Here is a 27,843-nt window from a genome sequence, read left to right on the forward strand (position 1 = left end):
TTCCCTTCCACCTGAAGAATTCTATTGTTTTGTCATGCATTCTGCAGTAAACCAATCCTTCACTTTGATTTGTTTGAAAAATCTATTTAATTTGCCTGCATTTTTGAAATTTAATATTATGGATACACAATTCTAGCTTGACAGGTTTTTTTTTCCTTTTTAAGTACATTAAATACTTTGTTCTTTCATCCTCTGGTTTGCATTATTTCTCCTTTATAAAATTTTTATTATTTTAAAAATATTTTTTAAAAATAAATAGAGATGGGGCCAGACACGGTGGCTCACACCTGTAATCCCAAGGTGGATCACTTCAGGTCAGGAGTTTGAGACCAACCTGACCAACATGGCGAAATCTCGTCTCAACTAAAAATTCAAAAATTAGCTGGGCGTGGTGGCATGTGCCTGTAGTCCCAGCTACTGGGGAGGCTGAGACAGGAGAATCGCTTGAATCCAGGAGGCAGAGGTTGCAGTGAGCCAAGATCATGCCACTGTAGTCCAACTTGGGCAACAGAGCAAGACTTTCTCAAAAAAAAAAAAAAAAAAAAAAAAAAAGGACGGGATCTTGCCATGTTGCCCAGACTGGTCTCGAACTCCTGAGCTCAGACAGTCCTCCTGCCTCAGCCTCCCAAAGGGCTGGGAGTACAGGTGTGAGCCACCACACACGGCCCTGGTTTGCATTATTTCTAATAAGAAGCCAGCAGTCATTTTTATCTTTTTTCCTCTGGCTGCTTTTTAATGTTCTTTTTAATCATTGTTTCTTATTTTGTTTTGTTTTTTGCAACTTGAATATAGTGTGCCATGGTGTAGTTTATTTTCTTTGATGTGTTAGGGTTAACTGGGTCTGTGAATTTATGGTTTTCATCAAATGTGGAAAGCTTCTGGAAATTATTTTCTCTAAAACTGTTTCTGCCCTTGCTCCCCCACCCCGGTTTCTCTCTGAAAACCCAGTTATGCAACGCGAACACAACCGTCCCTCACACCAATATTATAACAAAAAAATTCCACCACCTCTGGTACTAGCGAGGCCCCTGAGGCCATTTCCTCCACCCTGTTCCACCCCTTGGGCTTTCATCTTGCTGTGCTTGTTTGTATAATTTCTGTTGTTAAATCTTCAAGATCATGATCTTATCATCTGTAGTATCCTATCTGCTGTTAAGCCCATGTCATGAATTTTTTATTTCAGATACTGTATTTTTCTCAACTCTAAAAGAACATTTGGCTTTTTTTTTTTTTTTGGTAGATTATTTTTCTCTCTTCATTAGATTCGTGTTTTCCTTTAAGTCCTTCCTTCTTCACGTCTTGTAATTTTTTATTAGATCCTGGGCTTTATGGTGTTCAATTGTTGAATGTCTGGAATTTATGTTGTTTCCTTCAAAACATACTGAACTTTATCTGACAGGCAATTAAGTTACAGCTTGATCCTTTTGAGGCTTGTTTTTAAGCTTTATTAGAGTACATCTAAATAGTCTACTCCGTAAGATTAATCTAGCACTGTTTTGAAGCTGTGGCCCTCCTGGGATCTCTGGTGAATGTCCTGTGTATTTAAGTTCTCTCTGCTGTGGTTGACGGGAACACAAACATGGATCTGCTATGGGTGAGCTCTGGGCATTCTGCATCTTGGGGCTGCTTAGTAGTTCTTCGACCAGCCTTTAGCTTTTCACTCTGCCTAGCACAGCTTCATCTTCAGTCCAGGATTCCACAGGATACCGTGTGGATTTCTGGAGGCTTTTTCCCTACATAGCTCACTCCTATCTATACATTCCAGCTCCCTTTGCCTCCCCAAACTACAATCACCATCTCAACTCTGTGGCCACCAGGCTCTGCTTGGGTTCCACCTCCTTGTGGTCCTGAAAGTTCCTCCAGGCAGAAGGCCAGGATGGTCACACCACCGACCTCATTTGTTTCCTGTCTCTCAAGAATCACTGTCTGTGTTGCCTGTTGTCTGATGTATAAAAACAATTATTTCATATATTTTATCCTCTTTTTTTTTTTTTTTGAGATAGAGTCTCGCTCTGTCCCCCAGGCTGGAGTGCAGTGGCGCGATCTCAGCTCACTGCAAGCTCCGCCTCCTGGGTTCACACCATTCTCCTGCCTCAGTCTCCTGAGTAGCTGGGACTACCGGCGCCCGCCACCACGCCCGGCTAATTTTTTTTGTATTTTAGTAGAGACAGGGTTTCACTGTGTTAGCCAGGACAGTCTCCATCTCCTGACCTCATGATCCGCCCGCCTTGGCCTCCCCAGGTGCTGGGATTACAGGTGTGAGCCACCGCGCCCGGCCTATTCTATCCTATTTTCTAGTAGCTTGTGACAAAGGCAGGAGCTCAGCACCAGCTATTCTATCATGGCTTGAAACAGAAGTCCTACTTATTTATCTTACTTTTGTGTCTGTCTCCCCCACTGTATAATATAAACCTCATAAGGGCAGGGAAATTAGTGTTTGATTTACTTTGTTTTCCCTCCCAATTTCTTTATTGTGGTAAAACATGCATAAAATAAAACTCACCATCTTAACCATGTGGAAGTGTACAGTGAGTGGTATTCAGCACATTCGTAACGGTGCACAGCCATCACCACCGTCCATCTCCAGGACTCTTTTCAACTTATAAAACTGGAACTCTGTACCCATTAAACAATAACTCCCTATTTTCCCCTTCCCAGACTTTGACAATGACCCTTCTACTTTCTGTCTCTATGAATTTAACTACAGACCTCATATCACTGGAATCATGCAGTATTTTTGTGACTGGCTTACTTCACTCAGCATATTGACCTGAAGATTCACCCATTCTGTAGCATGTGTCAGAATTGCCTTTCTTTTTAGGGCCAAATAATATTCCGCAGTATGGATATTGTTTTGTTCACTCTTATCTCACCAGCATCTGGAATAGTGCCTGATACACTTTTTTCTTTTGAGACAGAGTCTTGTTCTGTCACCCAGGCTAGAGTGCAGTAGCATGATCATGGCTCACTGAAGCCTTGGCCTCCTGAGTTCAAGTGATCCTCCCACCTCAGCCTCCCAAGTAGCTGGGACTGCAGGTGTGCACCAATGACCTGGCTACATTTGTGGGTTTTTTGTTTTGTTTCGTTTTTTGTTTTTTTGAGATGGAGTTTTGCTCTTGTCACCCACGCTGGAGTGCAATGGCACAATCTCACTGCAGCCTCCGCTTCCCAGGTTCAAACGATTCTCCTGCCTCAGCCTCTGAGTAGCTGGGATTACAGGTGAATGCCACCACGCCTGGCTAATTTTTGCATTTTTAGCAGAGACAGGGTTTCACCATGTTGGCCAGGATGGTCTCAAACTCCTGACCTCAGGTAATCCGCCCACCTCGGCCTCCCAAAGTACTGGGATTACAGGAGTGAGCCACTATGTCTGGACCATTTTAAAATCTTTTGTAGAGACAAGGTCTCACTGTGGTGTCCAGGCTGGTCTCAAACTCCTGAACTCAAGCAATCCTCCTGCCTGGGCCTCCCAAAGTGCTGGGATTACAGGTGTGAGCCACCATGCCCAGTCAGTGCCTGAAACATATTTGAATGAGCAGAAGGAACATAGAAAAGGCTGGCCAACTGGGTGGAGGCCAGCTACAGATAACATTGGAAAATATGTTATCCACATGTGTCAGATGCAGTGCTAACATCCTTACATTAAAAACAGCTCACACCCAGGTACCACTTGAAAATTAGGGGTGTTCACAGAGCAAGAAGTAACAGTTGCTTGTAAATACATAAAGCATTTCCTATCTCATTAATTTTTTTTTCTTTCTTTTTTTTTTTTTGAGACGGAGCTTTGCTCTTGTCGTCCAGGCTGGAGTGCAGTGGCGCGATCTCGGCTCACTGCACCCTCCACCTCCCGGGTTCAAGTGATTCTCCTGCCTCAGCCTCCCAAGTAGTTGGGATTACAGGTGGCTGCCACCACCACGCCTGGCTAATTTTTGTATTTTTAGTAGAGACGGGGTTTTGCCATGTTGGCCAGGCTGGTCTCGAACTCCTGGCCTCAAGTGATCTGCCTGCCTCGGCTTCCCAAAGTGTTGGGATTACAGGCATGAGCCACTGTGCCTGGCCATATCTCATTAACTTTTAAAATCTACTAAAACAGTGAGATACAGTGTTATCTGTCAGGTTGGCGAAGACTCGTAGAATGCAGTTGCAACCAGCCTGTGATGGCAGCAGGCACTCTCGTGACTACGGAGTTAGCTGTGTTTCATACAAGTTTTCTGTAGGGCATTTAGAGCCTTAAAAATACCACATGCAGCCGGGCACGGTGGCTCACACCTGTCATCCCAGCACTTTGGGAGGCTGAGACGGGTGGGTCACCTAAGGTCAGGAGTTTGAGACTAGTCTAACCAATATGGTGAAACCCCATCTCTACTAAAAATACAAAAATGAGCCAAGCATGGCAGCATGCACCTGTAGTCTCAGCTACTGGAGAGGCTGAGACAGGAGAATTGCTTGAACCCAGGAGTCGGAGGTTGCAGTGAGCCAAGATCGTGCCACTGCACTCCAGCCTGGGTGACAGAGGGAGACTCCGTCTCAAAAAAAAGAAAAAAAGGCTGGGCGCAGTGGCTCACGCCTGTAATCCCAGTACTTTGGGAGGCCGAGGCAGGTGGATCACAAGGTCAGGAGATCGAGACCATCCTAGCCAACATGGTGAAACCCTGTCTCTACTAAAATACAAAAATTTAGCTGGGTGTGGTGGCATGCGCCTGTAGTCACCACTACTCGGGAGGCTGAGGCAGGAGAATCGCTTGAACCTGGGAGGCAGAGGTTGCAGTGAGCCAAGATTGTGCCACTGCACTCCAGCCTGGCGACAAAGCTAGACTCCATCTTAAAAAAAAAAAAAATCATAGAGAGCTTCCTAACCAAGATTTAAAAATCAGTGAAAAAAGAAAGAATAGGTATATCTAATTTTATAAAGCGTATGTATTTTGCATGATGAAAGAGTCCATTGGTCGCCTGAAAGGTTAAGGTTAAGGTTATTTTCTATGACATACAAAAAGTTCTTTAAAGTGAAAGAAAGCGATTGAATAGAAAAATAGGTGGAGGATAGCAATACACAGTTCACCAACATGATGCATCCCGCCCCTGCCATACGCGACTTGTTTCAAGCTGACATCCAGGGCCTGGAGGGTGGGCTGAGACCAGCACTGCCCTGCTCAGGCCCCCACCCTCTTCCCAGTAATCCGGGGGAAAGGTAGCATCACAGTGACCAAAGGCAGTAGCCAGGGGAGGAGAAACATTTGGCAGGAAAGTTTCCACCCTCATGGTGTCTGATGCCGGCATGGAGCCCATCTGCCCACCGTCCTGCTGGCACAGGGGCCTCCCCAGGACCCTCCCAGATGCTCTGTTGGCAGATGCTGCCCGCTCGTTTAAGCCAAGTGATGCCATTTGGATTACATTGCGGGCCTGCTCCATGCCACAGCTGTGCTTCCTCAGCCCTGTTGATGGAATACTTTCCTGTAGGCAGCACCCTGCACAAGCAGCCTGTGCCAGCTTGGCACCCCTGACCCAGGGCTGTCTGGGTGTGGGCTGCAAGGAGCGGGGGGCACAGGTAGGGGCTGCTCGAGGAGAGGCTGTGTGCCTCCCTCCCAGCATGTGTGCCTGGCCTGGGCCCACTTTCTGCTCCCCTTCAGTCTAGTGATGGCCATTTCATTAGGTTTCAGTTGCATTCCTTTAATTACAGATGAGTCTAACCCTGGCGCCTCTGTTTTCGACCACTTTGTCCTTTTGTTCGCTCTTGATACTTTCTGCTAGCTTTAGTCCAGTGCATTTTCCCTTTTATTCTTAACTTATAGAGATTCTATCAATGAATGATACTAAACCTTAGTATGTCATCTGTGTTGCAGATACTTTGTCACTGGTCTTCAGCTTTTTTTTTTTTTTTTTTTTTTTGAGACAGAGTCTGGCTCTGTCGCCCAGGCTGGAGTGCAGTGGCGTGATCTCGGCTCACTGCAAGCTCCACCTCCTGGGTTCACACCATTCTCCTGCCTCAACCTCCCAAGTAGCTGGGGCTACAGGTGCCCACCACCATGCTCCACTAATTTTTTTTTTTTTTTTTTTTTTAGACGGAGTCTGGCTCTGTCCCCCAGGCTGGAGTGCAGTGGCACGATCTCCGCTCACTGCAACCTCCACCTCCCGGGTTCACGCCATTCTCCTGCCTCAGCCTCCCAAGTAGCTGGGACTACAGGCGTCCGCCACCATGCCCAGCTAGTTTTTTGTATTTTTAGTAGAGACAGGGTTTCACTGTGTTAGCCAGGGAGGTCTCGATCTCCTGACCTCGTGATCCGCCCTCCTCGGCCTCCCAAAGTGCTGGGATTACAGGCGTGAGCCACTGTGCCCGGCCTCCTTCCAGTCTTTTCTCTGGTGTCTACATGCACTGAGTTTAAGAATAGCTAGATCTCGGCCGGGTGCAGTCAGGAGATCGAGACCATCCTGGCTAACACGATCTCTACTAAAACTACAAAAATATTAGCCGGGCGTGGTGGCAGGCGCCTGTAGTCTCAGCTACTTGGGAGGCTGAGGCAGGAGAATGGCGTGAACTCGGGAGGCAGAGCTTGCAGTGAGCCGAGATTGCGCCACTGCACTCCAGCCTGGGCGACAGTGCGAGACTCCATCTCAAAAAAATAAAAAAAGAAAAGACACTGGGAGGAAATATGCCAAAATGAGAAGCCCTTGTGGGTAGTTGGTTTCTTTTTTCCTTTATACTCTATAGTTCTTCTGAATTTTCTGTAATGAGCATGTATTTCTTTTTTTTTTTTTTTTTTTTTGAGATGGAGTCTCGCTCTGTCACCAGGCTGGAATGTAGTGGCGCGATCTCGGCTCACTGTAACCTCCGCCTCCCAGGTTCAAGGGATTCTCTTGCCTCAGCCTCCCGAGTAGCTCACCATCCCCACGGACAGCTCTCGATGTGGCCGTGCCTGTGTCTGGCAGCCTCACCATCCCCACGGACGGCTCTTGATGGGCCGTGCCTGTGTCACGCATCTCCTTTGTTAAACTGTCATGGAGATTTTCAGAAAATAAGTGATTTTTACATTCTACCAGTTGTTTATGAAATGTATCTTAAGAATTCTACCCATCTTTTGCTTAAAACATTACTGAGTTTGGGGTAATTAATGTGAATTTTCTATAATATCAGCCAAAAAAATTGTGAAGGTAAATACAGGTATCCTATGTATGTATATGCAAAATACACAGATAGAAAACCCCATAAATACAAAATGCAAGTTTGGGTTCCAAAAACCAAAAGAGTCTGCCAGGAAAACGTCAGCCAAGAAGACGTTTTCTAGCAGAATCCCAGCCGTTGGTTCGGGCAAGGGATCAGCTGCTGAGATTACTGGGAAGGATGTTGAAGAAGGGATGTTTGCACACAGGCCCAAGGATCATGCCACAGAGAACTCGCTAATTGCAAAGGGAAAGCATGTTCCCAGAGTCATCTGGGGTCACCAGCTGATCTGCATGATGAAACTTAGCATCCCTAATTGTGGGACCACCTGAAGTGCTGTGTCCCCAGTGTGAGTCATCTATGCAATATACCTACCAAAAATGTTTAGTCTGATCTAACCAAGCATTCATACCTAACTTTGAGTTTATGAGAAGTATAAGAGCTAGAAGAACAAGCTAAATGACAATGAGGGATACTTTACAAGGCAGTTCTTCAAGAAGCCAATTTTAGTTTTTAAAAAACAGTGTGAGAAGGACATGGGAGGTGCTCAAGATTAGAAGAGACTGAAATGGTCCCTCTGGGGGAAAGGAATGTGCCCGCGCTCCCCAGCCAGGCTCCCTGACAGCCCCAGTGTGCAGAACTTGATAAGAGAAACATAAGGTCATCTTTTTTCCGTGATGAGTGTAACATCTTTGCCCCATCCTGGGATTCAGGAGTCTCTGGAATGTCTATGGAGACAGAGTCTCATACAAGTGAATGTTTTTAGTTCCATTTTGGAAAAATGCAAAGATAAGAATCTCTGAAAGTTACCAGTATCAAACACATTATTTACACATTATTTACAATGCACCATTGGTGGTGAGTAGAATTCCCTGTGTTAGGTTTACTAAGTCCTGGAGAAAACTGCTCTGAGATTGGCAGTGCTATGGAAAATTACAACATCTGCAATTTATAAAGATGGTCTGCCAATCTAGACTAATAATGACATTGGAAAATGCTGTGATGTGTGAGACAAGAAGCATCTGGTGTGTGACAAACACAAATACATCACATATCGAGAAAGAAGGAGGTGACACAGCTTGAAGACCTCCCACGCCAGAGCTGAAAGCCTGAGTCAACTGCCAGTGGTGTTTTGAATCATTTTTTAAATAGACTATGCTACAAGAAAATCTTATTTCTTCCAAACAGTGTAATATTGCTACTTTCATTAAATGAATGTCCTTTTTGTGTGTTTTGTGGTAGAAGTGGTTAAGGCAGTGGTGTTCAATCTTTGGGCTTCCCTGGGCCACACTGGAAAAAAGAAGAATTGTCTTGGGCTACACATAAAATACACTAACGATCGCTGGTGAGCTAAAAAAAAAAAAAGTGAAAAAAATCGCAAAAAAACTCAAAATGTTTTTAAGCTTACAGATTTGCGTTGGGCCTCATTCAAAGCCATCCTAGGCCATTTACAGCCTGCAGGCCGCGGGTTGGACAAGCTTGGTTTAAGGCGTGTGTGTGCATCATTTTCGTGACTCTCCACTTTAAGAGGCTCTTTCTGTTAACTGACCAGTGACCGGCCAATCACAGGCCTGGCAGGTGGATGGCTTCCCCTGTAATTCTAGTGTTGCAGGCTCTGCACTGGCCACACAACCAGCGGGGTGGTGTGAGTGTAGTAACAGAATAGCACTTAAGAATGTGTGCTCACGTCCCGTCCACATGGGGGCACTAGTCAGGATGGCAGCAGGGCACCAGCCCTGGTGGTGCAGCTCCTCCCAGCAGGTGTCAGTCCCTCTTCAAGGGCTAAGCTCTAGGATTTGGAAATCTTGGTTTCCCAAGGCTGGTACGCACTAGTCCTACAAAAGGTTCTGTGAAAATAGGGTCCCTCAGGCCAGGCACAGTGGCTCACGCCTGTAATCCTAGCACTTTGGGAGGCTGAGGCGGGTGGATCACTTGAGGTCAGGAGTTCAAGACCAGGCTGGCCAACATGGTGAAACCCCATCTCTACAAAAATACAAAAATTAGCCGAGCATGATGGCGAGTGCCTGTAATCCCAGCTACTTGGGAGGCTGAGGTGGGAGAATCGCTTGAACCCAGGAGGCGGAAGTTGCAGTGAGCAGAGATTGCCCCATTGCACTCCAGACTGGGCGACAGAGCGAGACTCCATCTCAGAAAAAAGAAAATAGGGTTCCTCAAACAGGCGAACCTGTGAGATGCACGTTATATTCCTCTCTGGGAGGCCCCTGACACACGGTAAGTTACTAAAGACAGCCTGGCTGTGACAGTGGACCTGGTGCAAAACTAGCCCTCCTGCCACAGACAGATAGAAAAATATGAAACAACTCTATTCAGGCAGTGGACAGCAGGCAGCACGCACCTGCAGGCTCTGAGGAGGGAGTTCCAGCGCGAGCCCCGTGATCACCCCACTCCTTACCTGGGATGTTTCCCAAGCAGAACACAGTACTTATGAGTGGAAGAGGCAGAGATCAACATCTCTGGCAGCTAGAGTGTGCCAGACAGGGCCCCAGAGAGAAGGGGAGCTGTGCAGAGCAGGGGTCCAGAAGTCCATGCAGGGACCCCCCAGTCGGACCACAGCTGTGGGCAGGGCAGTGGGCAGTGTGGGCCCCAGAGTAGAACGCCCCTGCTTGCATTCCGTTCCACATGGACAGTTCCCGTCCTAACTTCCCTGTAAAAGGAGTCGAAGTCTGTCACCCTATAACGAGTGCCCCTGCCTGTGCCCATTGTAGGTTCACAGTCAAGTCCAGCTGCCTCTTCAGGAGCAGTGCCCGTGCTCTTGCCACCACGGTTTGCCTGGCAGGCCCTGAGGCCGGGCAGCTCTGAACATGTGATTTCTACACATAGGGTGTTTGAAAGGGAGGGTCAGACCAACAGGGTTTGAAGCTGGACTGGCTCCCCTTGTTCTGGAGATGGCACCACTGCACTCCAGCCTGGGCGACAGAGCGAGACTCTGTCTCAAAAAAAAAAAAAAAAAATGCAAGAGAACTCTTCCTGCCAAAGGCAGGTCCCTCCAACTGGGCATGGCAGGGCCAAGATGGTAAAATGTAGCCTGCAACTCAGACCTCTGAATCCCACCTGCTCACGATTTGTGTCCCTGCACTTGGTATTGGGTGAAAGCAACAGCTAGGACTTCCTTGTGGAGAGAGCCATAGAGGTAATTTACAGAAGAGTTGAGAGTTTTAAGTAGAGCGGCCTCTGTCTGCTGTGTCACAGTGATGGCACAGAGTGCAGCCTTGGGAATGATGGCTGAGAACTGGTTTGTAGAAAGTGCAGCCCACCCTGCTTTGACACTTGCCTATGGACAAGTGTAGCAGGCAGGTGGCCAGGACTGCTTTGTCTTTCCTCTGCTGACCTGAATGTGGACTTTGCCCCGTCATAGTGACTGGCCCAGGGTTGGCTATGGACAGGTAACTTGTACTTGGGATACAGCTGAAGGTGACCAGGATGCACCAAGAGGCCATGGAAGGTCCCATGAGGTGCCAGGGAAGACCCACACCTGCTCGCCATCTTCTGAGTGGGAAGGAGGAGGGTGGCTATTGGACCCCACCAGAGTCGAGGGCTGGGCTGTTTGGTTCTAAAGGCTTTTCTGCTGTGTGTGTTCCCAGATGAACGACAATCTCCTTGAGAGCTGGAGCGACCTCGACGAGCTGAAGGGAGCCAGGAGCCTGGAGACAGTGTATCTGGAGCGGAACCCCCTGCAGAAGGACCCCCAGTACCGGCGGAAGGTCATGCTCGCCCTCCCCTCCGTGCGGCAGATCGATGCCACGTTCGTCAGGTTCTGAGTCCTCCTTGCTCCTCATGTGGTCCCTCTCCTCGGAAGAACTGCCCAGCCACGGGTTTTTAACCCACCTGTTGCTCCTGAGGTCGTCACTATATCAACAGTCACAAACCCAATGGCAATAAAGGCACTGACGATAGCTGGCGCGCGTGACGCCATGCACCATTTTCAGATGCCGTTGCAATTAAATCTTGCCACACAGTCCTCCTGGGTGATTATTGACAGTTATTGTAGCCACAGAGAGAACATAAGACACGTTGCGTTCATTCGCTAGAAATTCCTGTTTCCTTCTCTCAGAAGGCAGTCACAGTCCCTACCTAAGTTGTGTGAAACACAGGGCCTGAGAGTGCTTTACAGGCATTCACGTGCTGTCCGAGTGGCATTCGGGGGCTGGCCTAGCTGGCCCTAGTCCTGGTGTGCAGGGTTCAGGCAGTCCTGACCTGCCACAACTGACGTTTTTTAGTCTTTTAAACCAGCCATTTTCAATTTTTAAAAAATTAGGTAAGTTAAAAAAACATGGGTAAAAGCTGACTCAGCCATGTGTGCTTGTGTTCCTTAGAGCTCTCCTTCAAAGAGCGCCGGGCAGGGCTGACTGCTTTCACGTGTGCCCGTCAGTTCTCGCCACATCCCTTGCCTGTGGGTGAAAGCTCAGGTGTGGGGAGGGTGTCCTGTGTCCCACACGGTGCTGTGCTGCTGCCAGAATGCGAGTCCCATTGAGCCTCTCCAAAGACGGCCTCCAAGGATCTGAACTCTTGGCCACTGGTATAGTGGCCTCCTGTTCTCACCCCATTGTTATTTTGGCTTTTTTAATATAAAATGTACATTGACAGACACCCGAAGTCTGGATTTAATGCTACCAGGGCATCGTCACCTCCCAGGGTCTCAGATTTCTCCTCCCGCAGAATGAGGGCCACATCATGTGGTCACCAAGGTCCCTTCTGCCTCCGGGACTCTAGACTCTAGAACCGTCTACTTGAGGAACCAGGACTCTAGAACCGTACTGTCCAATGTGGTCGAGGCTGCAGTGAGCCATGATTGTACCCACTCCAGCCTGGGTGACAGAGGGAGACCCTGTCTCAAAACAAATAAGTTTTAAAAGGCTCCAAATTAATACCCAGCCATCTGTTCTTTTAACAGACATTTTTACAAACATACAAAAAATGTGGAAGTGATGAGGAAAGGTATGCTAAATCCAGCACAATCCTAATCAAAATGCCATTTGATTTTTTTTTTTTTTTTTTAAGGAGTCGGTCTCTGTCACCCAGGCTGGAGTGCAATGGCGCAATCTCAGCTCACTGCAGCCACCACCTCCCGGGTTCAAGTGATTCTCCTGCCTCACCCTCCCTAGTAGCTGGGATTACAGGCACCCGCCACCACACCCAGCTGATTTTTGTATTTTTAGTAGAGATGGGGTTTTGCCATGTTGCCAGGCTGGTCCCAAACTCCTGACCTCAGGTGATTCGCCCACCTCAGCCTCCCAAAATGCTGGAATTACAGGGGTGAGCCACCGCACCCAGCCACCATTTGATTTTTTGAGACACATTAAATTCTAAAATTTAATTTTTTTTCCTTTTTTTTCTGAGACAGAGTCTCGCTCTGTCGCTAGGCTGGAGTGCAGTGGCCGCAATCTGCGCTCACTGCAAACTCCGCGTCCCGGGCTCAAGCGATTCTCCCACCTCAGCCTCCCGAGTAGCTGGGACTACAGGCACATGCCACCACACCCAGCTAATTTTTATATTTTTAGAAGAGACGGGGTTTCACCATGTTGGCCAGGATGGTCTTGATCTCTTGACCTCATGATCCACCTGCCTCTGCCTCCCAAAGTGCTGGGATTACAGGAGTGAGCCACTGTGCCCGGCTTTTTCTTTTTCTTTTTTTGGCGAACAGGGTCTTGTTATATTGCCCAGGCAAGTCTCAAACTCCTAGGCTCAAGCTGTCCTCCCACCTCTGCCTTCCTAAAAGCTGGGATTATAGGCATGAGCTACTGTGCCCGACAAATTCTAAAATGTATATGGAAGAAAAAAGTCAACATTGTGATTCAATTCATTTTGAAAAAGAGCTGGGAGAGACGCTTTCTTACCAGATCCTGAGTGCTGCAAACCCACAGTGAGAGTGTGGGGGGAGGCCTGACCTAACAGCACCAAGACAGGGACACCTCAGCAGGAACCCAGGGGACTCGGGGACTGGGAAAAGTGTCCGGGGGTCGGGGAGGGGTGGACAGTGTCCTCATGATGTTGGCAGAGTGCGCTATCTGGAAAAATGGCATCACACGCAGGATGGGCTCCAGAGCAATTGGTGATTCATGGGCGGTGGTGAAATAGGAAATCAGTAGAAAATAATGTGGGAGGCTGGGCATGGTGGCTCGTGCCTGTAATTGTAGCACCTTTGGAGGTCAAGGCGAGTGGATTGCTTGACCTCAGGAGTTCAAAACCAGCCTGGGTAACACGGTGAAAACCCATCTCTACTTTGAAAAAACACAAAACTTAGTCGGGCGTGGTGGCAGCCACCTGTGGTCCCAGCTACTCGGGAGGCTGAGGTGGCAGAATCGCTTGAACCTGGGAGGCAGAGGTTGCAGTGAACTGAGATCTCGCCACTGGCACTCCAGCCTGGGCGACAGAGCGAGACCCTGTCTCACACCCCCAAAAAAGAAAAAAGAATGTGGGAAGGCGGATATGGGAGCTAGCAGTAGAGAAAACTCCCCAAGGCCGGGTGCGGTGGCTCACGCCTGTAATCCCAGCACTTTGGGAGGCCGAGGTGGGCAGATCACAAGGTCAGGAGTTCGAGACCAGCCTGGCCAACATAGTGAAACCCCGTCTCTACTAAAAATACAAAAAATTAGCCAGGCATGGTGGCAGGCGCCTGTAATCCCAGCTACTCGAGGAGGCTGAAGCAAGAGAATTGCTTGAACCCAGGAGGTGGAGGTTGCAGTGAGCTGAGATTGCGCCATTGCACCCCAGCCTGGCCAACAGAGCAAGACTCTATCTCGAAAAAAAAACTCCACAAGCACAACTGTAAGACAAGATTTTGATGGGTTTATTTACATAAAATTTTACATAGAACAAAAATAATGAATAATAGCTGAATAATGGCAACAGTAGATTAAGAGAAGGTGTTTGCAGCTTTTAAAACTGGCAAGGCTTACCATTTAGAACTCTCACACATCAAATAAAGGAGACAGGAATCCTGACGGAAACGCAGGCCAAGGGCCAGAGTGGGCAACTCAGACACCAGGGGCCAGTGGCCTGTGTGGAGCCGCCGCTCACAGGAAGCTGGGCTGCTGGCTGCACCTGCAGACAGGAAGGTTAGAAAGCAGGCAGTGCAGGCATCCAAGAGTCTGTCCCCTGCCACCCAGCCACCATCTGTCCAGCAGGGCTCCCATGTGGCCGGGGCGCAGTGCCAGGGTCCTCATGGAGGGAGCCCTGCACGCGCCTCCAGCCTCAGAAGGAGCCTCAGAAGGAGGCTGAACTTCAGTGTGGGCTCTTCACCACCACTTCCACCTCTACTAACTACACCCTAAGTATGTCCGTAAATGTTACAGCCAGCCGGGCGCGGTGGCTCACGCCTGGAATCCCAGCACTTTGGGAGGCCAAGGCAGGCGGATCACGAGGTCAGGAGATCAAGACCATCCTGGCTAACAAGGTGAAACCCCGTCTCTACTAAAAATATAAAAAATTAGCCGGGCGTGGTGGCGGGCGCCTGTAGTCCCAGCTACTCCGGAGGCTGAGCCAGGAGAATGGCATGAACCCGGGAGGCAGAGCTTTCAGTGAGCCGAGATGGCGCCATTGCACTCCAGCCTGGGCGACAGAGCGAGACCCCGTCTCAAAAAAAAAAAAATGTTACAGCCAAAGAAAGATGGTGCAGCAGATTCTGGGCCTGGGCTCTTCTGGGCCTGGGCTCTTCCCAAGGCCTGGAACCTGGCGAGCCCCCTGTGCTGGTTGTTGCGGCTTTTCTCCCTCCCTCCCTTTCTTCCTTTCCCTCAGAAGTAACACAACTTGAAAAACCACCCACCCAAACAGTTGTATGAAGTAAAAATGGAAAGACACTCCTCAGGGCCGAACCCCCTTTAGGGGTTGTGCGTGCAGTGTTGCTGAAAGGGCTCCCACTGGGGTGTGGTCACCTCCAGCAGCCAGCCCTGAAGCTCTTGAATAGACAGCCCTGAGGCCACCAGAGCCACTTTGTCACCAAGAGCAGAGAGCCAGGAGCTCCTGGGAGGTGGCATGTCTTCCTGGGAGGGTCCTTGGCCAACGACTGAGCAAAGTAAGAGCCTACAGTTGCATCCAGGTGAGGAAACGCTGCGTCTTGCCTCCCCTGCAGAGTGCCCATGGCAGGCTGAGGCCACCCTCCACAGGTCTTGGGGAGATGGTGCCCCGCTCATCCTCCCTCCCCTCCTGCCTCCCGACTCCTTTCCTGGTTTCTGGAGCACTTCCCCCGTCCAGCCCTCGTCCAGGGATCCACCTCATGCGCCTGCAGGCCGAGCTTGGCCACAGCAGAGACCTCTCATGCAGATACCCTGAGGCCCAGGGCCCCAAGGTCCTGCCGCCCAGGCTCTGCTGGTCCTGACAGGGAACCCGGCCTGCAGGGCCTTCCCGCTGTTCCGAGGCGCAACACAGGTCCAAGAACAGGGCCCCTTGGGAGGTGCCAAGCACAGAGGGGCATAGGTATAAGGGAAAGCTGCAGCCAGGATAAGGGTCCGCCTGGAGGGATTTCAACAGGCAGAAGGGGGCACCTGGAACAGCAAGCTGAGCTTGGGGCTCCCCAGTGCAGTTGTGCATGGAGGGCGAGGAGCACGGGTGGTAGGTTCTCAGACACTGCCAGGCACCAAGGAGGAAAGGGGGAGGGGGAGGGAGAGGGGAAGAGGAGGAGCGGGGAGAAAGGATAGGAGGAGGAGGAGGAGAGGGAGAAGTGGGGAGGGGGAGAAACGATAGGAGGAGGGGGAGGGGGAGTGGGGAGAAAGGATAGGAGGAGGAGGAGGAGAGGGAGAAGTGGGGGTGATGGGGAGAAACAGGAGGAGGGGAGTGGGGAGAAAGGAGGAGGAGGAGGAGAGGGAGAAGTGGGGAGGGGGAGAAACGATAGGAGGAGGGGGAGTGGGGAGAAAGGATAGGAGGAGGAGGAGGAGTTGGGGGGAGAAATAGGAGGAGAGGGAGAGGGGAGAACGGATAGGAGGAGGAGAGGGAGGAGTAGGGGGGAGAAACAATAGGAGGAGGAGAGGGAAGGTGGGGAGAAAGGATAGGAGGAGGAGGGGGAGGAGGGGGAGGAGGAGGAGGAGGGGGAGGAGGGCTAGGAGGAGAAAGAGGACGAGGAGGAGGGCGGAAAGGATGGGAGGAAGGCTAGGAACCCTCCTGTCCTTTTGCAGATGGGGCCCTGAGCATGGGATGTGCCTGAGGTCACCCCTCAGGCATTAGCAGAGCCAGCAGTGTGACCTGGGTCTCCCAATCTCCCCAGCCCCCGGGTGAAACCCTGGCCCACCACTCAGCACATGCTACGTAACCTCAAGGAGCCTCAGTTTCCCCCCACATAAACAGAGCTTACTAGGTCTGCCTGGCAAGGCTTCCAGCAGAGATGGCACTTGTGGCTGTTCCTGTGGAATCCCACCTCCTCGAGACCCTCCAAGGCAGCAACTATGACAGCTGATGCTAGCCCCGAAATCTCTAAGCAAATAAGGTTCCCAGGAGGACGGCAGCATTTGCATGCGGGTGTGTGAAAGCCCAGCCAAGTGGGCTGCCTCTGTTTGCAGCTCTGAGCCCCACACCCCCTATTTAAACAAAGATAGATCCTGCTCCAGGAGCCAGGAAGCCTTGCCCTGGCCAGCTGTGCTGGGCACCTCCCCTGCCTGCTTCCTGGCCCACTTGCAGGCAAGGCGAGGGCATGCGAATGGCTGCCACTGCCTGGGCGGGGCTCCAAGGGCCACCCCTTCCCACCCTCTGTCCCGCAGTGAGGACGGGACTCTACTGCCGAGACCAGGCTCACACTGAGAGGTGGGCCATGACCTCCGAGACCTCTTCCGGAAGCCACTGTGCCAGGTGGGGACCCAGCCTAGACGTGTGGGCCACAGGGAGAAGGTGGAGCGTTGGACTCTAGGGAGGCAGGGCGGCACCCCAGCCCACCGGGACTTTCATACACTCTGGCCTGTGGGGAGGCAGTGCCAGGGCCCGCCCTGGTCCCCAAAGCCCCTTGGGGCACGAGGAGGGACACACGCTCAGTGCGGCTCTGGATGGGGTACACCCAGCTGGGGTTGGCTTCCTGCCTGCCCAGGGGCTCCCCCATGGAGCAGGTCCCTTCGTTGGGGTGGGGGCATCCCCATTCTTTCTTCAGAGAGCTCTGAGGAGGGGCCCGCCTGCCCACCACAGCAGGATGGGGGCATGAGGGGCTGCTGGGTGGCCGAAACTCCTCAGGGACTTTCCTCCAGGAACACCCCACAGTCCGTAGTGAGGCTCCCAGCCTGGGGCCGGGGCCGAGTCCTAACACTGAGGCCTGGCTCGGGCTTCAGGGTTAGGCAGGTGCAGGCGGCCCAGGCTCAGTCTCTGTCTCTCTGGGCCTCCGCTAATGTGAAGCGAAGGGTAGAACTAGAAGGCTGCCCCTCCGACCTCCTGTGGCGCCTCCATGGTCACACCCTCCGGTCATCGTCGCAGCTCCAAATGCCAGCCCCAGCTCGAACCCTCTCCTTCCAGGGCCACAGATGTCGTGCTCCTGGCCCCGTTTTGCCAGCCCGAGACTAGGAGCCACAGCACCTGTCCTCCCACAGAGAGAGACCCCCGGGGCGAAGGTGCGGGAGGAAGCTGGGACCCCCAAGAGTTGTGAGGCCGGGCTCCATTAGGCCCGCCTTGCTGGGGAGCTCAGGGCCTATGGGTCCTGGCACTGGGTCCTCAGGCCATGAGCGAAGGCAGGCGACTTGAGGGGTTTCCTGTCCCTGGCTCACATGGCTCCACCCTACAGATAAGAGAGGGAGAGGTGTCTGTACTCCAGGCCTACCTTTCTGGGCCTTCTCAGGCTCCACTGAGTACGCAGGCAGAGTGGACGGCATTGAGGGCTGGGGGACACGGGCACTCACCGGATGGACAGACAGACGCCTGCTGTGCCAGGCCTGCCAGACGCTCCCTCCCCGGCACTGGTTTCTTCCTGGAGCTAGTGGCTGGCTAGGGGGTTCTCCATGTGCTCATGGCCAGGAGAGTCTGCCGAGCCAGCCCAGCCCCATTCTACTCCGAGTCAAGTCTGTAAAGTGAGCTCACTGCAGGCAGTGTGGTGGCTCCAGGAACGGGTCTCACGTATCCCCTCTCTGACCCCCGTCCCCACCCGGCCTTGGTGGGTGCAGGAGCAGGATGCTGCGGCGACGGGCCCAGGAAGAGGACAGCACCATCCTGATCGATGTGAGCCCCCCTGAGGCAGAGAAGAGGGGCTCTTACGGGAGCACAGCCCACGCCTCGGAGGTAACAGCACCCAGGAGACTGTGGTGCGACTTGAGAGGTCCTCCCCTGCCTGGGTCTATGCCCCCACCCTGGGCCCAGAGCCTCTGGGGGTGGATGGGCATCACCGTGTTTCCCCTGCATCCCCTGGCAACCCCCAAGCCCTCGCCACCCAGTCCTCAACACACAGTCAGATCACCGCCCGCCTGGCCCGGCCTGGCTGCGGAGAACCGAGCAGAACCTATTGATGTTCAGACAGGAGCCCCAGGAGGGTAAGGGGGGCCTGGCCAGGCACAGGCAAGACCAGGGCCCCGCCCTGGCCCTCCCTGTGGTGCCGGTCCCAGTCAGTGCAGGGCCACAGCAGCACCCAGGGCCATCTGTAGGGCTCCACCTTGTCACTAGGAGGCCATGGATACGCTGTGAGCCTGTGGGGAGAGGCTGGGTCCCGGGCCTTCAAGGCCATGCGGGAGGCCCTGGCTGTGGAGGGCCCTCTTCCTGGTTCTCCTGGGCCACACGTCTGCCCCAGCAGCCTGCGGGTGGACACGGGACCCCTTCCTGCCGCCCCAAGCACAGCTGAGATGAGCCTCCAGGGAGGGCACAGGGCCTCTCACCCCGAGCATCCAGACACTCTCGGTCGCCATGGCCAACTCTGTCCTCAGGGCCCCTTTGGGAGCAGTCCAGCTCCCCTCTGCCCCTGGAGGCCAGCAGGGCAGGCACCCCTGGTCCTGGCCATGCTTCCCGCCAACCTGACCCTTGCCATGGGCCTGGCCCAAGGAGGAGGGGAGCCGGCTGGAGGCCCAGGGCTGGTGGTGCCCTCTGGCCCTGCCTGCCGCTCCCCACGCCTGTGCATCCTATGCCCACACACAGCAGAGGGGCTTCCCCCTCCACCCTGACCTCCACCCCCTACCCAACCGCCGAACATTCTTCTGTGGTCCTGAGTGTTCTGGGGCAGGGCGGGGACGGGTTGGAGGCGAGGACGGCTTCAGGGTGGGGCGGGGTGGGTGTAGTCATCACGGGCAGATGCTGATGCTGATATGCTTCTCCATCCTCCATGCCTTCCAGCCAGGTGGACAGCAAGCGGCCGCCTGCAGAGCTGGGAGCCCTGCCAAGCCTGGGATCGGTGAGCCCCTCCCAGCACCTGTACCACACCTGTGTTGGTCCTGAGGGTGGGGACACCACGGGGGTGCCCCCAGGGGCAGCAGGCTGGGGTAGCCTCCTCAGTAGCCACTCTGGGGCCAGTTGCTTGGGGATGGGGCACTGGGGTGAGGGCCTCGGGGTGAGCAAACCACAGCGGGAAGAACAGCAGGAAAGGGGGCTCCCTACTGATGGGGTGGGGCTGGAAGGGCTCTGGAGAGCGGACAGGGCTGCCCCCTCCCTCCTGCTCCAGTCCCCTCCACCATCCTCCAGCTGTTCAGCCACAACTCAGGTCATTTCTGACTCTTATCTCTTGCACTCCACCCCTTTTGTACCTTCAAAATCTCTTTGATCCACCCCCAACCCACTGCCTCTGTCTGCCCGGAGCTACCACCGACTCCAGGGGATTGCACCAGCACCAGCCGGGCTCCCAGCACCCACCCCACCCACCCTGCTGTCCCCTCAGCACCAGAGAGACCCTAACCTCCTCCCACTGGGATGGCTACTACTTAAAAAAAATCACAAGTGTTGATGAGGATGAGCAGAAACTGGCTCACTTGTGCATTGCTGGAGGGAGTGTAAAATGGTACAGCTGCTAAGGAAAACAGCAGTTCCTCAGAGAATTCAGCACAGAGTTCCCATAAAAGCCAGCATGTCCTCCCTGGGTGAGCGCCCACGAGCACGGGATGGGGGCCCTGGGGAGATATCTGTACACCCACAATGTCATTCACTGTAGCTGGAAGCTGTGCATTCGTCTGCTGGGACTGTCATAAGAAGTACCACAGCCTGGGCCAGGCACAGTGGCTCACGCCTGTAATCCCAGCACTTTGGGAGGCCGAGGCGGGTGGATCACCTGAGGTCGGGAGTTCGAGACTAGCCTGATCAACATGGAGAAACTAAAAATACAAAATTAGCCAGGCATGGTGGCGCATGCCTGTAATTCCAGCTACTCGGGAGGCTGAGGCAGGAGAATCGCTTGAACCCAAAAGGCAGAGGTAGCAGTGAACCGAGGTCGCGCCATTGCACTCCAGCCTGGGCAGCAAGAGCAAAACTCCATCTCCAAGAAAAAAAAAGTACCACGACCTGCGGGGCTTAGATGGCTTAGTAGTAGCCATCCCAGTGGGAGGAGGTTAGGGTCTCTCTGGTGCTGAGGGGACAGCAGGGTGGGCGGGGTGGGTGCTGGGAGCCCGGCTGGTGCTGGTGCAATCCCCTGGAGTCGGTGGTAGCTCCGGGCAGACAGAGGCAGTGGGTTGGGGGTGGATCAAAGAGATTTTGAAGGTACAAAAGGGGTGGAGTGCAAGAGATAAGAGTCAGAAATGACCTGAGTTGTGGCTGAACAGCTGGAGGATGGTGGAGGGGACTGGAGCAGGAGGGAGGGGGCAGCCCTGTCCGCTCTCCAGAGCCCTTACAGCCCCACCCCATCAGTAGGGAGCCCTCTTTCCTGCTGTTCTTCCCGCTGTGGTTTGCTCACCCCGAGGCCCTCACCCCAGTGCCTCACAGTCTTGGGGCTGAAGCCCGAGGTGAGGGTGAGGCAGGGCTGGTGGCTTAGAGGCCTCTCTTTTGGCTTTTGCAGATGCGCCTTCTCCCTGTGTCCTCACACCCCCGGAGTCTCTTCCTCCTATAAGGACACGAGTTGTCATGGATTAGGGCACACCCTAATAGCCATCACGTGTCTTTAATGACCTAATCTCCAAATACAGTTTCATTCTGAGGACTGTGGGGTGGGGCTTTGATACACAAATTTTGGAGAAACTTAGTTCAGCCCATATCAAGGTGGAAGCCATCCACGTGTCCACCTACAGATGACTAGATAAGCAAAATGTGGTATTTACATCCAATGGATTTATTCAGCCTTAAAAAGGCAGGAAATTCTGACACAGGCTGCAATGGGGATGAGCCTTGTGGACAGTATGCTACGTGAAATCAGCCAGTCACAAAAGGACAAATGTGATTCCACTTATATGAGGTCCCCAGAGAGTCAAATTCATAGAGAGAGAAGGTAGACTGGTGGGTGCCAGGGGCTGGGGAGGGGGAGGGGGAGTTAGTGCTTAATGGGCGTAGGGATTCAGTGGAGATGGATGGTGGTCATGGCTGCACAAGAATGTCAATGTCCTTAGTACCAATGACCTGGACACTTAAATGTGGTTAAGATGGTTTTTGTTTGGTTGGTTGGTTTTTTGTTTTTTGTTTTTTGTTTTTTGTTTTTTTTTTGAGATGGAGTCTCACTCTCACCCAGGCTGGAGTGCAGTGGCACAATCTTGGCTCACTGCAACCTCTGCCTCCCTTCACACCATTCTCCTGCCTCAGCCTCCCGAGTAGCTGGGACTACAGGTGCGCACCACCACGCCCGGTTAATTTTTGTGTTTGTAGTAGAGACGGGGTTTCGCCATGTTGGTCGGGCAGGTCTTGAACTCCTGACCTCAGGTGATCCGCCCGCCTTGGCCTCCAAAAGTGCTGGGATTATAAGTGTGAGCCGCCACGCCCAGCCTAAGATGGTTTTTTAAAACGTAGACAGCCCTTATTTTCTCAAAATCCTCCACACGCCCCCTCTGTGTGTGTGAGGCTTAAGGCATCCTCACAGCTGCCTGCGCAGCCACAGGCCCACCCCTCCCTCCCAGCCCCACCAGGCCCTCAGACCACATCTCCTGCTACCAGAAGCTCCCCACCCTTCATTCCAAGACGCCACCTCCCGAGATACAATCGTTTTAAACTTTCATATAAAGGTAGAATATATTCTATCCTCTGAGAAAATCATGCCTTTTATCAATATTAATTGTGCCTAGAAAATTGTCTATCCATAATCATGCTTTGTGTCTTAAAATCCATTTGGCCTGGTATTGTTAAAGTTTTGTCAGTTTTGTGTGTTCTGTTTTGTGTCAAAGGGATTAATGTATGCCGGATGTATTATTTCCCATATTTAGAAAGTGAGTCTTTCAATCCTCAAATATGGCATTTTCTCCATTTATTTAGGTCAACTTTAATTTCTCTTTTTTTTCTTTCTTTTTTTCTTTTTGAGACAGAGTTTCGCTCTTGTTGCCCATCTGGAATGCAAGGGCACGATCTTGGCTCACTGCAACCTCCACCTCCCAGGTTCAAGTGATCTCTGGCCTCAGCCTCCCGAGTAGCTGGAATTACAGGCATGTGCCACCACGCCTGGCTAATTTTGTATTTTTAGTGGAGACGGGGTTTTGCCATGTTGGCCAGGCTGGTCTCGAACTCCTGACTTCAAGTGATCTGCCCACCTCGGCCTCCCAAAGTGCTGGGATTACAGGCGTGAGCCACCGCACCTGGCCTTTAATTTTTTTTTTTTTTTTTGCTGTTTTCGTGAGATCTTGCACATCTTTTAGTAAATGTATTCCAAATAGCATTACTTGGAAAATTTCACTGCCTATGTGTCATAGGTATATAGAAATTATTTATTTCCTTTTTTTTTTTTTTTTTTGAGATGGAGTCTCGCTCTGTTGCCCTGTTGCCCAGGCTGGAGTGCAGTGGCGTGATCTCAGCTCACTGCAAGCTCCGTCTCCTGGGTTCACACCATTCTCCCTCCTCAGCCTCCCGAGTAGCTGGGACTACAGGTGCCAGCCACCACGCCCAGCTAATTTTGTTTTTGTATTTTTAGTAGATATGGGGTTTCACCGTGTTAGCCAGGATGGTCTCGATCTCCTGACCTCGTGATCCACCTGCCTCGGCCTCCCAAATTGCTGGGATGACAGGCGTGAGCCACCAAACCCAGCCACAATAAGATATTTTAAAAGAGGGAGACAGAATGCCCACATTCACATAACTTTCACTGCAGCATTTTGTTATAATTATTCTGTTTTATTATTAGTTATTGTTCATCTCTTACTTCTTTACCTAATTCATAAATTAACCTTCACCATAGGAATGTATATCATAGGTGCGTACGTGTTATAGGTATGTGTAGGGAAAGACAGTATATATAGGCTTGTTACTCTGCGCAGTTTCAGGCATCCACCAGGGTCTTGGAATAGATCCCCTGCAGTTAAGGGGACTCCGTTGTCCTTACTCCTCGGGTGTGGGCTGCGAGTCTCTGCTGGATGACCAGGGTGTTCCAGCTGGAGCTCAGATTCCCCAGCACTGTGTATCCTCTGGAATCTTTGTCAGCCATGGGCCTCCAGCAGCTGCCTCTGTGTGTGAATAGCTTGGTGCTCCAAGGGCCTGGGGGACTTTCTCACAGACCCGGTGGCTCCGTCTTCTTCCCAAGCTCCAGCCCCCTTAGCAGCACCTAATTCGGACGCCCATTCGCTTCACCCACCAATGCCTCTGCTTGGGCTCTATTGCCCTCCCTGTCGTTTGGGAAATGCCCCAGGAGGAAGTGAAGTGAAGGGAAGGCTCATCTCGCACGCTCCTCTTCTCTGGAGGGCCTGAGCCCAGCATCCATTGCTGTCTCGTGCCAGAAAATCAGGGGCTTCGGAAACTTTCTTCAGCTTTGATGATTCTCTATGGCAGGAAGGGAAGTCTGACAGTGACTTGCACCTGAAGTCCTTAAAGACCCCTTTAGGAGTTTGGGACTTACCCTGCAGGGATGAGCACCATAGCAGGGATCTCAGAGGGCCATACCCAGCCCCTCTCCAGGCCTCTGTTCCCCATCCAGGCCAATGCAGGGCTGTCCTGGAACCTGGAAGTGCTCCTGGAGTCCTCCAAGCCCTGGCTGGGACCAGAGAGGGGATCGGGAAGGAACCTGCCCTGAGTGTCCAAGTGCCTGGCTCCCCATTGCATCCCGGCTGGGATGCTGGCATCCCTTCCCTGGGCCGGCCACTGCCACTTAGCCAGGCTCCTGCCTCTGTCCCTGTTGGCTCCCAGCAGACTTCGTCCTCGTTTGGGAGGAGGACCTGAAGCTAGACCGGCAGCAGGACAGTGCCGCCCGGGACAGAACAGACATGCACAGGACCTGGCGGGAGACTTTTCTGGATAATCTTCGTGCGGCTGGGCTGTGTGTAGACCAGGTACGTGGAGGCGGTCATGGGCAGGGCCCTAGGCCCTGCATCCACGCGGTGACCCATGACCTTGCCGCATGAGGCCTGAGGGCATGGTGTCCAGAGTCCCAGAGCAGATCAGGCCCCAAAGTCCTGCTGGACCCCCCAGCCACCGTGAGCTCCTCCGTGTGGCTAGGGAGCTGCTGTCCAGAGGCGGAGGTAAACATTGATCCCTCCTGCACACTCAGCTCTCTCATGGAAGCCGGAGCCCTCAGGGTCACCTGAAAACTCTGACACTACCTTTGCCATTCACCTGTCCCGTCTCCAACATTAAAGTTTTGTGTAGGCGTGTCATTTGTGTTTATGACTCTCAGTGTGCTTATAGAATTAACAGCTTAAAAAGTCCTTTCACATGTTTGCTTTCGGTGATAATGGTAGGTACCACTTAGGATCATTTAAGCAACAGGTCCGGGGAGCGTGAGAAACAGGAACTAGGCGTGAGGATGCTGGGTGTGTGGGCACAGGCAGGCGCAGGTGGGGCTTGGGGCAGCTGGGGATTGGGGTGCAGAGCCCAGCTCTCACCCTGCTGTGTCCCCCACTCATTGCCAGGTCTGTCCACGTGGCTCCTTCCTTCTCCGCCCTCCTCTGACCACCTTCCTCTGTCCCCAGGAGCAGGCTGTGCTGTCACCTGTCCTCTCCCTCTCCACAGAGTAATCGATCCTGAGTTTTATGTTCATCCCACTCGGGGTTTCTTTACCATTTTAGCGCCAATTTTACATCATCAAGCAATACAGCCTGGCTTTGTCTGTTTGAGATTGGCAGAGCTGAATCTCGTGCGGGGTCATTCCTGCAGTGAGGCCCGCCCATATGGCCAGTGACTGCTGCCCCGGGGCCCACCCTTGCCTTGCCGCAGGCAGCTCTCATGTGAATGCCGGTCTTTGCTTATGGATGCCGTGAGAATGGGCATTTGACTTGTTCCCAGTCTGGGATGATTATGAAAATCAGCTACTGTCAATTCATTCGTGTGTGTGTGTGTGTGTGTGTGTGTGTCCCTGTGCCTGTGTGCAGGGACTTCTGGGAGTAGGGGTGCCGGGCCGAGGCATGTGCATATGGCCAACCACTCCCCACGTGGTGGCCCCGTTTCCACCATCGGCAGTGGCCTGAGGCCCCTTGCTCTGTATCTTCTCAACACTTGATACTGCAGACTTTTAACGTTTTACCAACCAGTTGGGATATAGTGGTGGCTCACTGTGGTTTGTGTGCTTGTTTGTTTGTTTTTGAGAGAGAGTCTCGCTCTGTTGCCCAGGCTGGAGTGCAATGGCGAGATCTCGGCTCACTGCAACCTCCACCTCCCAGGTTCAAGAGATTCTTTTGCCTCAGTTTCTCGAGTACCTGAGATTACAGGCACCCACCACCACGCCCAGCTAATTTTTGTATTTTTAGTAGAGACGGGGTTTCACCGTATTGCCCAGGCTGGTCTCGAACTCCTGACCTCAGGTGATCCACCTGCCTCGGCCTCCCAAAGTGCTGGGATTACAGGCATGAGCCACCGCCCCTGGCCTCAACCAAGTTTTAATTTGCATTTTCGCTGCTCCTCAAAGAAGTTGAGATTTTTTTTTAAACTTTTACTTTAGGCTCAGGGGCACATGTGCAGGTTTGTTATATTGGTAAACTCATGTCACGGGGGTTTGTTGTACACATGATTTTGTCACCAAGGTACTAAGCTTAGTACACAATAGTTATTTTTTCTGCTTCTCTCCCTCCTCCCTCAAGTAAGCCCCAGTGTCTGTTGTTCCCTTTGTGTCCATGACTTCTCATTGTTTGGCTCCCGCTTATAAGTGAGAATATACAGGATTTGGTTTTCTGTTCTGTTAGTTTGCTAAGGATGATGGCCTCCAGCTCCATCCACGTTCCTGCAAAGGACATGATCCTGTTCTTTTTTACGGCTGCGTCATATTCCATGGTGCATAGGTACCACATTTTCTTCATTCAGTCCACCACTGATGAGCACTGAGGCTGATTCCATGTCTTTGCTGTTGTGAATAGTGCTGCAGGTCGAGCATTTTTCGCATTTGTGGTCCATTTATGTTTCCAATACTGTGAATTGCCTTTTTGTGTCTTTTGCCCTTTTTTCTATTGGGTCACTTGCCTTTCTCTTTTTTTTTTCTTGAGACAGGATCTTTTTTCTTTTTTGAGACAGAGCCTTGCTCTGTCTCCCAGGCTGAAGTGCAGTGGCGTGATCTCGGCTCACTGCAACCTCTGCCTTCCGGGTTCAAGCAATTCTCCTGCCTCAGCCACCCGAGTACCTGGGACTACAGGCACCTGCCACCACGCCTGGCTAATTTTTGTATTTTTAGTAGAGATGGAGTTTCATCATGTTGGCCAGGCTGGTCTCGAACTCCTGACCTTGTGATCCACCCACCTCGGCCTCCCAAAGTGCTGGGATTCCAGGCGTGAGCCACCACGCCAGGCCTAACGAGACAGGGTCTTGTTCTGTTGCCCTGGCCGGAGTGCAGTGGTACAGTCACGGCTCTCTGCAGCCTCAATCTCCCGAGGCTCAAGCCATCTTCCCAGCTCAGCCTCCTGAGTAGCTGGGACTACAGGCCCACACCACCATGCCCGGCTAATTTTTTGTAGAGATGAGGTCTCACTTTGTTGCCCTGGCTGGTTTGGAACTCCTGGGCTCAAGCAATCTGCCTGCCTTAGCCTCCCAAGTCACCTGCCCTTTTTTTTTTTTTTTTAGACAGGGTCTGACTCTGTCACCCAGGCTGGAGTACAGTGGTGTGATCTTGGCTCACTACAACTTCTGTCTTCTGGGTTCAAGTGATTCTCCTGCCTCAGCCTCCCGAGTAGCTGGGATTACAGGTGTGTACCACCACACCCAGCTAATTTTTGTATTTTTAGTAGAGACGGGGTTACCCTATGTTGGCCAGGCTGGTCATGAACTCCTGACCTCAAGGGATCTGCCTGTCTCAGCCTCCCAAAGTGCCGGGATCACAGGCATGAGCCACCACGCCCGGCCTCACCTGCCTCTTCCTTTTTAAGGCTTAGGAGCTTGTTGTCTGTTCTGGACACTTAGCCATTGCTGGTGGCGTGTGTGACAGACATCTTTCCCCAGTCCTGGCTGGCTGTCCTGGTCATGATGGTGTCCTGGTTGGTTTTAACCTGCTGTGGACTGAGTTAGTCCTGCGTCCGACTCCCCTCCACCTTCCGTGCCTTTCTTCCCTCGCCCACCTTCTCATTCCCACGTTGCCTACTCCTTGTCCAGAACACACAGGGAGCAGCCCCTACTTGCCACATCACCCCACCCCAGGGTGCCCCTCCCTGCCCTGCTCTCCCTGGCTTCCTTCCAGGCCTTCTCAGGTGTTGGCACATGGAGCCCACAGAGCTAACAGCCCCCCCACTCCTGAGTTTGGATCTGCTTCAGTGTCTGGGAGGTGG

The 27,843-nt window shown here is 52.2% G+C and overlaps 2 protein-coding genes across 8 annotated transcripts in view; both read left to right on the forward strand.

Annotated features, from left to right (window-relative positions):
• The window catches only part of PPP1R7 (protein phosphatase 1 regulatory subunit 7), a 33,725-nt gene extending 22,590 nt beyond the window's left edge, over positions 1–11,135 (forward strand). For all 6 annotated transcript variants that reach the window (XM_019021988.3, XM_055380005.1, XM_004033476.5 and 3 more), the window contains one exon: positions 10,759–11,135. In XM_019021988.3, coding sequence (XP_018877533.1) covers positions 10,759–10,935 — 177 coding nt within the window. In that variant the 3' untranslated portion in view covers positions 10,936–11,135. The remainder of the gene's footprint in view (positions 1–10,758) is intronic.
• Positions 11,136–16,796: 5,661 nt separating this feature from the next.
• The window catches only part of ANO7 (anoctamin 7), a 44,181-nt gene continuing 33,134 nt past the window's right edge, over positions 16,797–27,843 (forward strand). Inside the window, exons 1-4 of one of the 2 annotated variants that reach the window (XM_063695431.1) lie at positions 16,797–16,951; positions 18,241–18,355; positions 19,394–19,451; positions 24,293–24,751. In XM_063695431.1, coding sequence (XP_063551501.1) covers positions 16,797–16,951; positions 18,241–18,355; positions 19,394–19,451; positions 24,293–24,504 — 540 coding nt within the window. In that variant the 3' untranslated portion in view covers positions 24,505–24,751. Of the gene's footprint in view, positions 16,952–18,240; positions 18,356–19,393; positions 19,452–24,289; positions 24,752–27,843 lie in introns of those variants that run through there. The other variant, XM_031007184.3, reaches the window with a different exon arrangement.

Source organism: Gorilla gorilla, chromosome 11 (assembly GCF_029281585.2).
Source record: "Gorilla gorilla gorilla isolate KB3781 chromosome 11, NHGRI_mGorGor1-v2.1_pri, whole genome shotgun sequence".
Taxonomy (NCBI): Eukaryota; Metazoa; Chordata; class Mammalia; order Primates; family Hominidae; genus Gorilla; species Gorilla gorilla.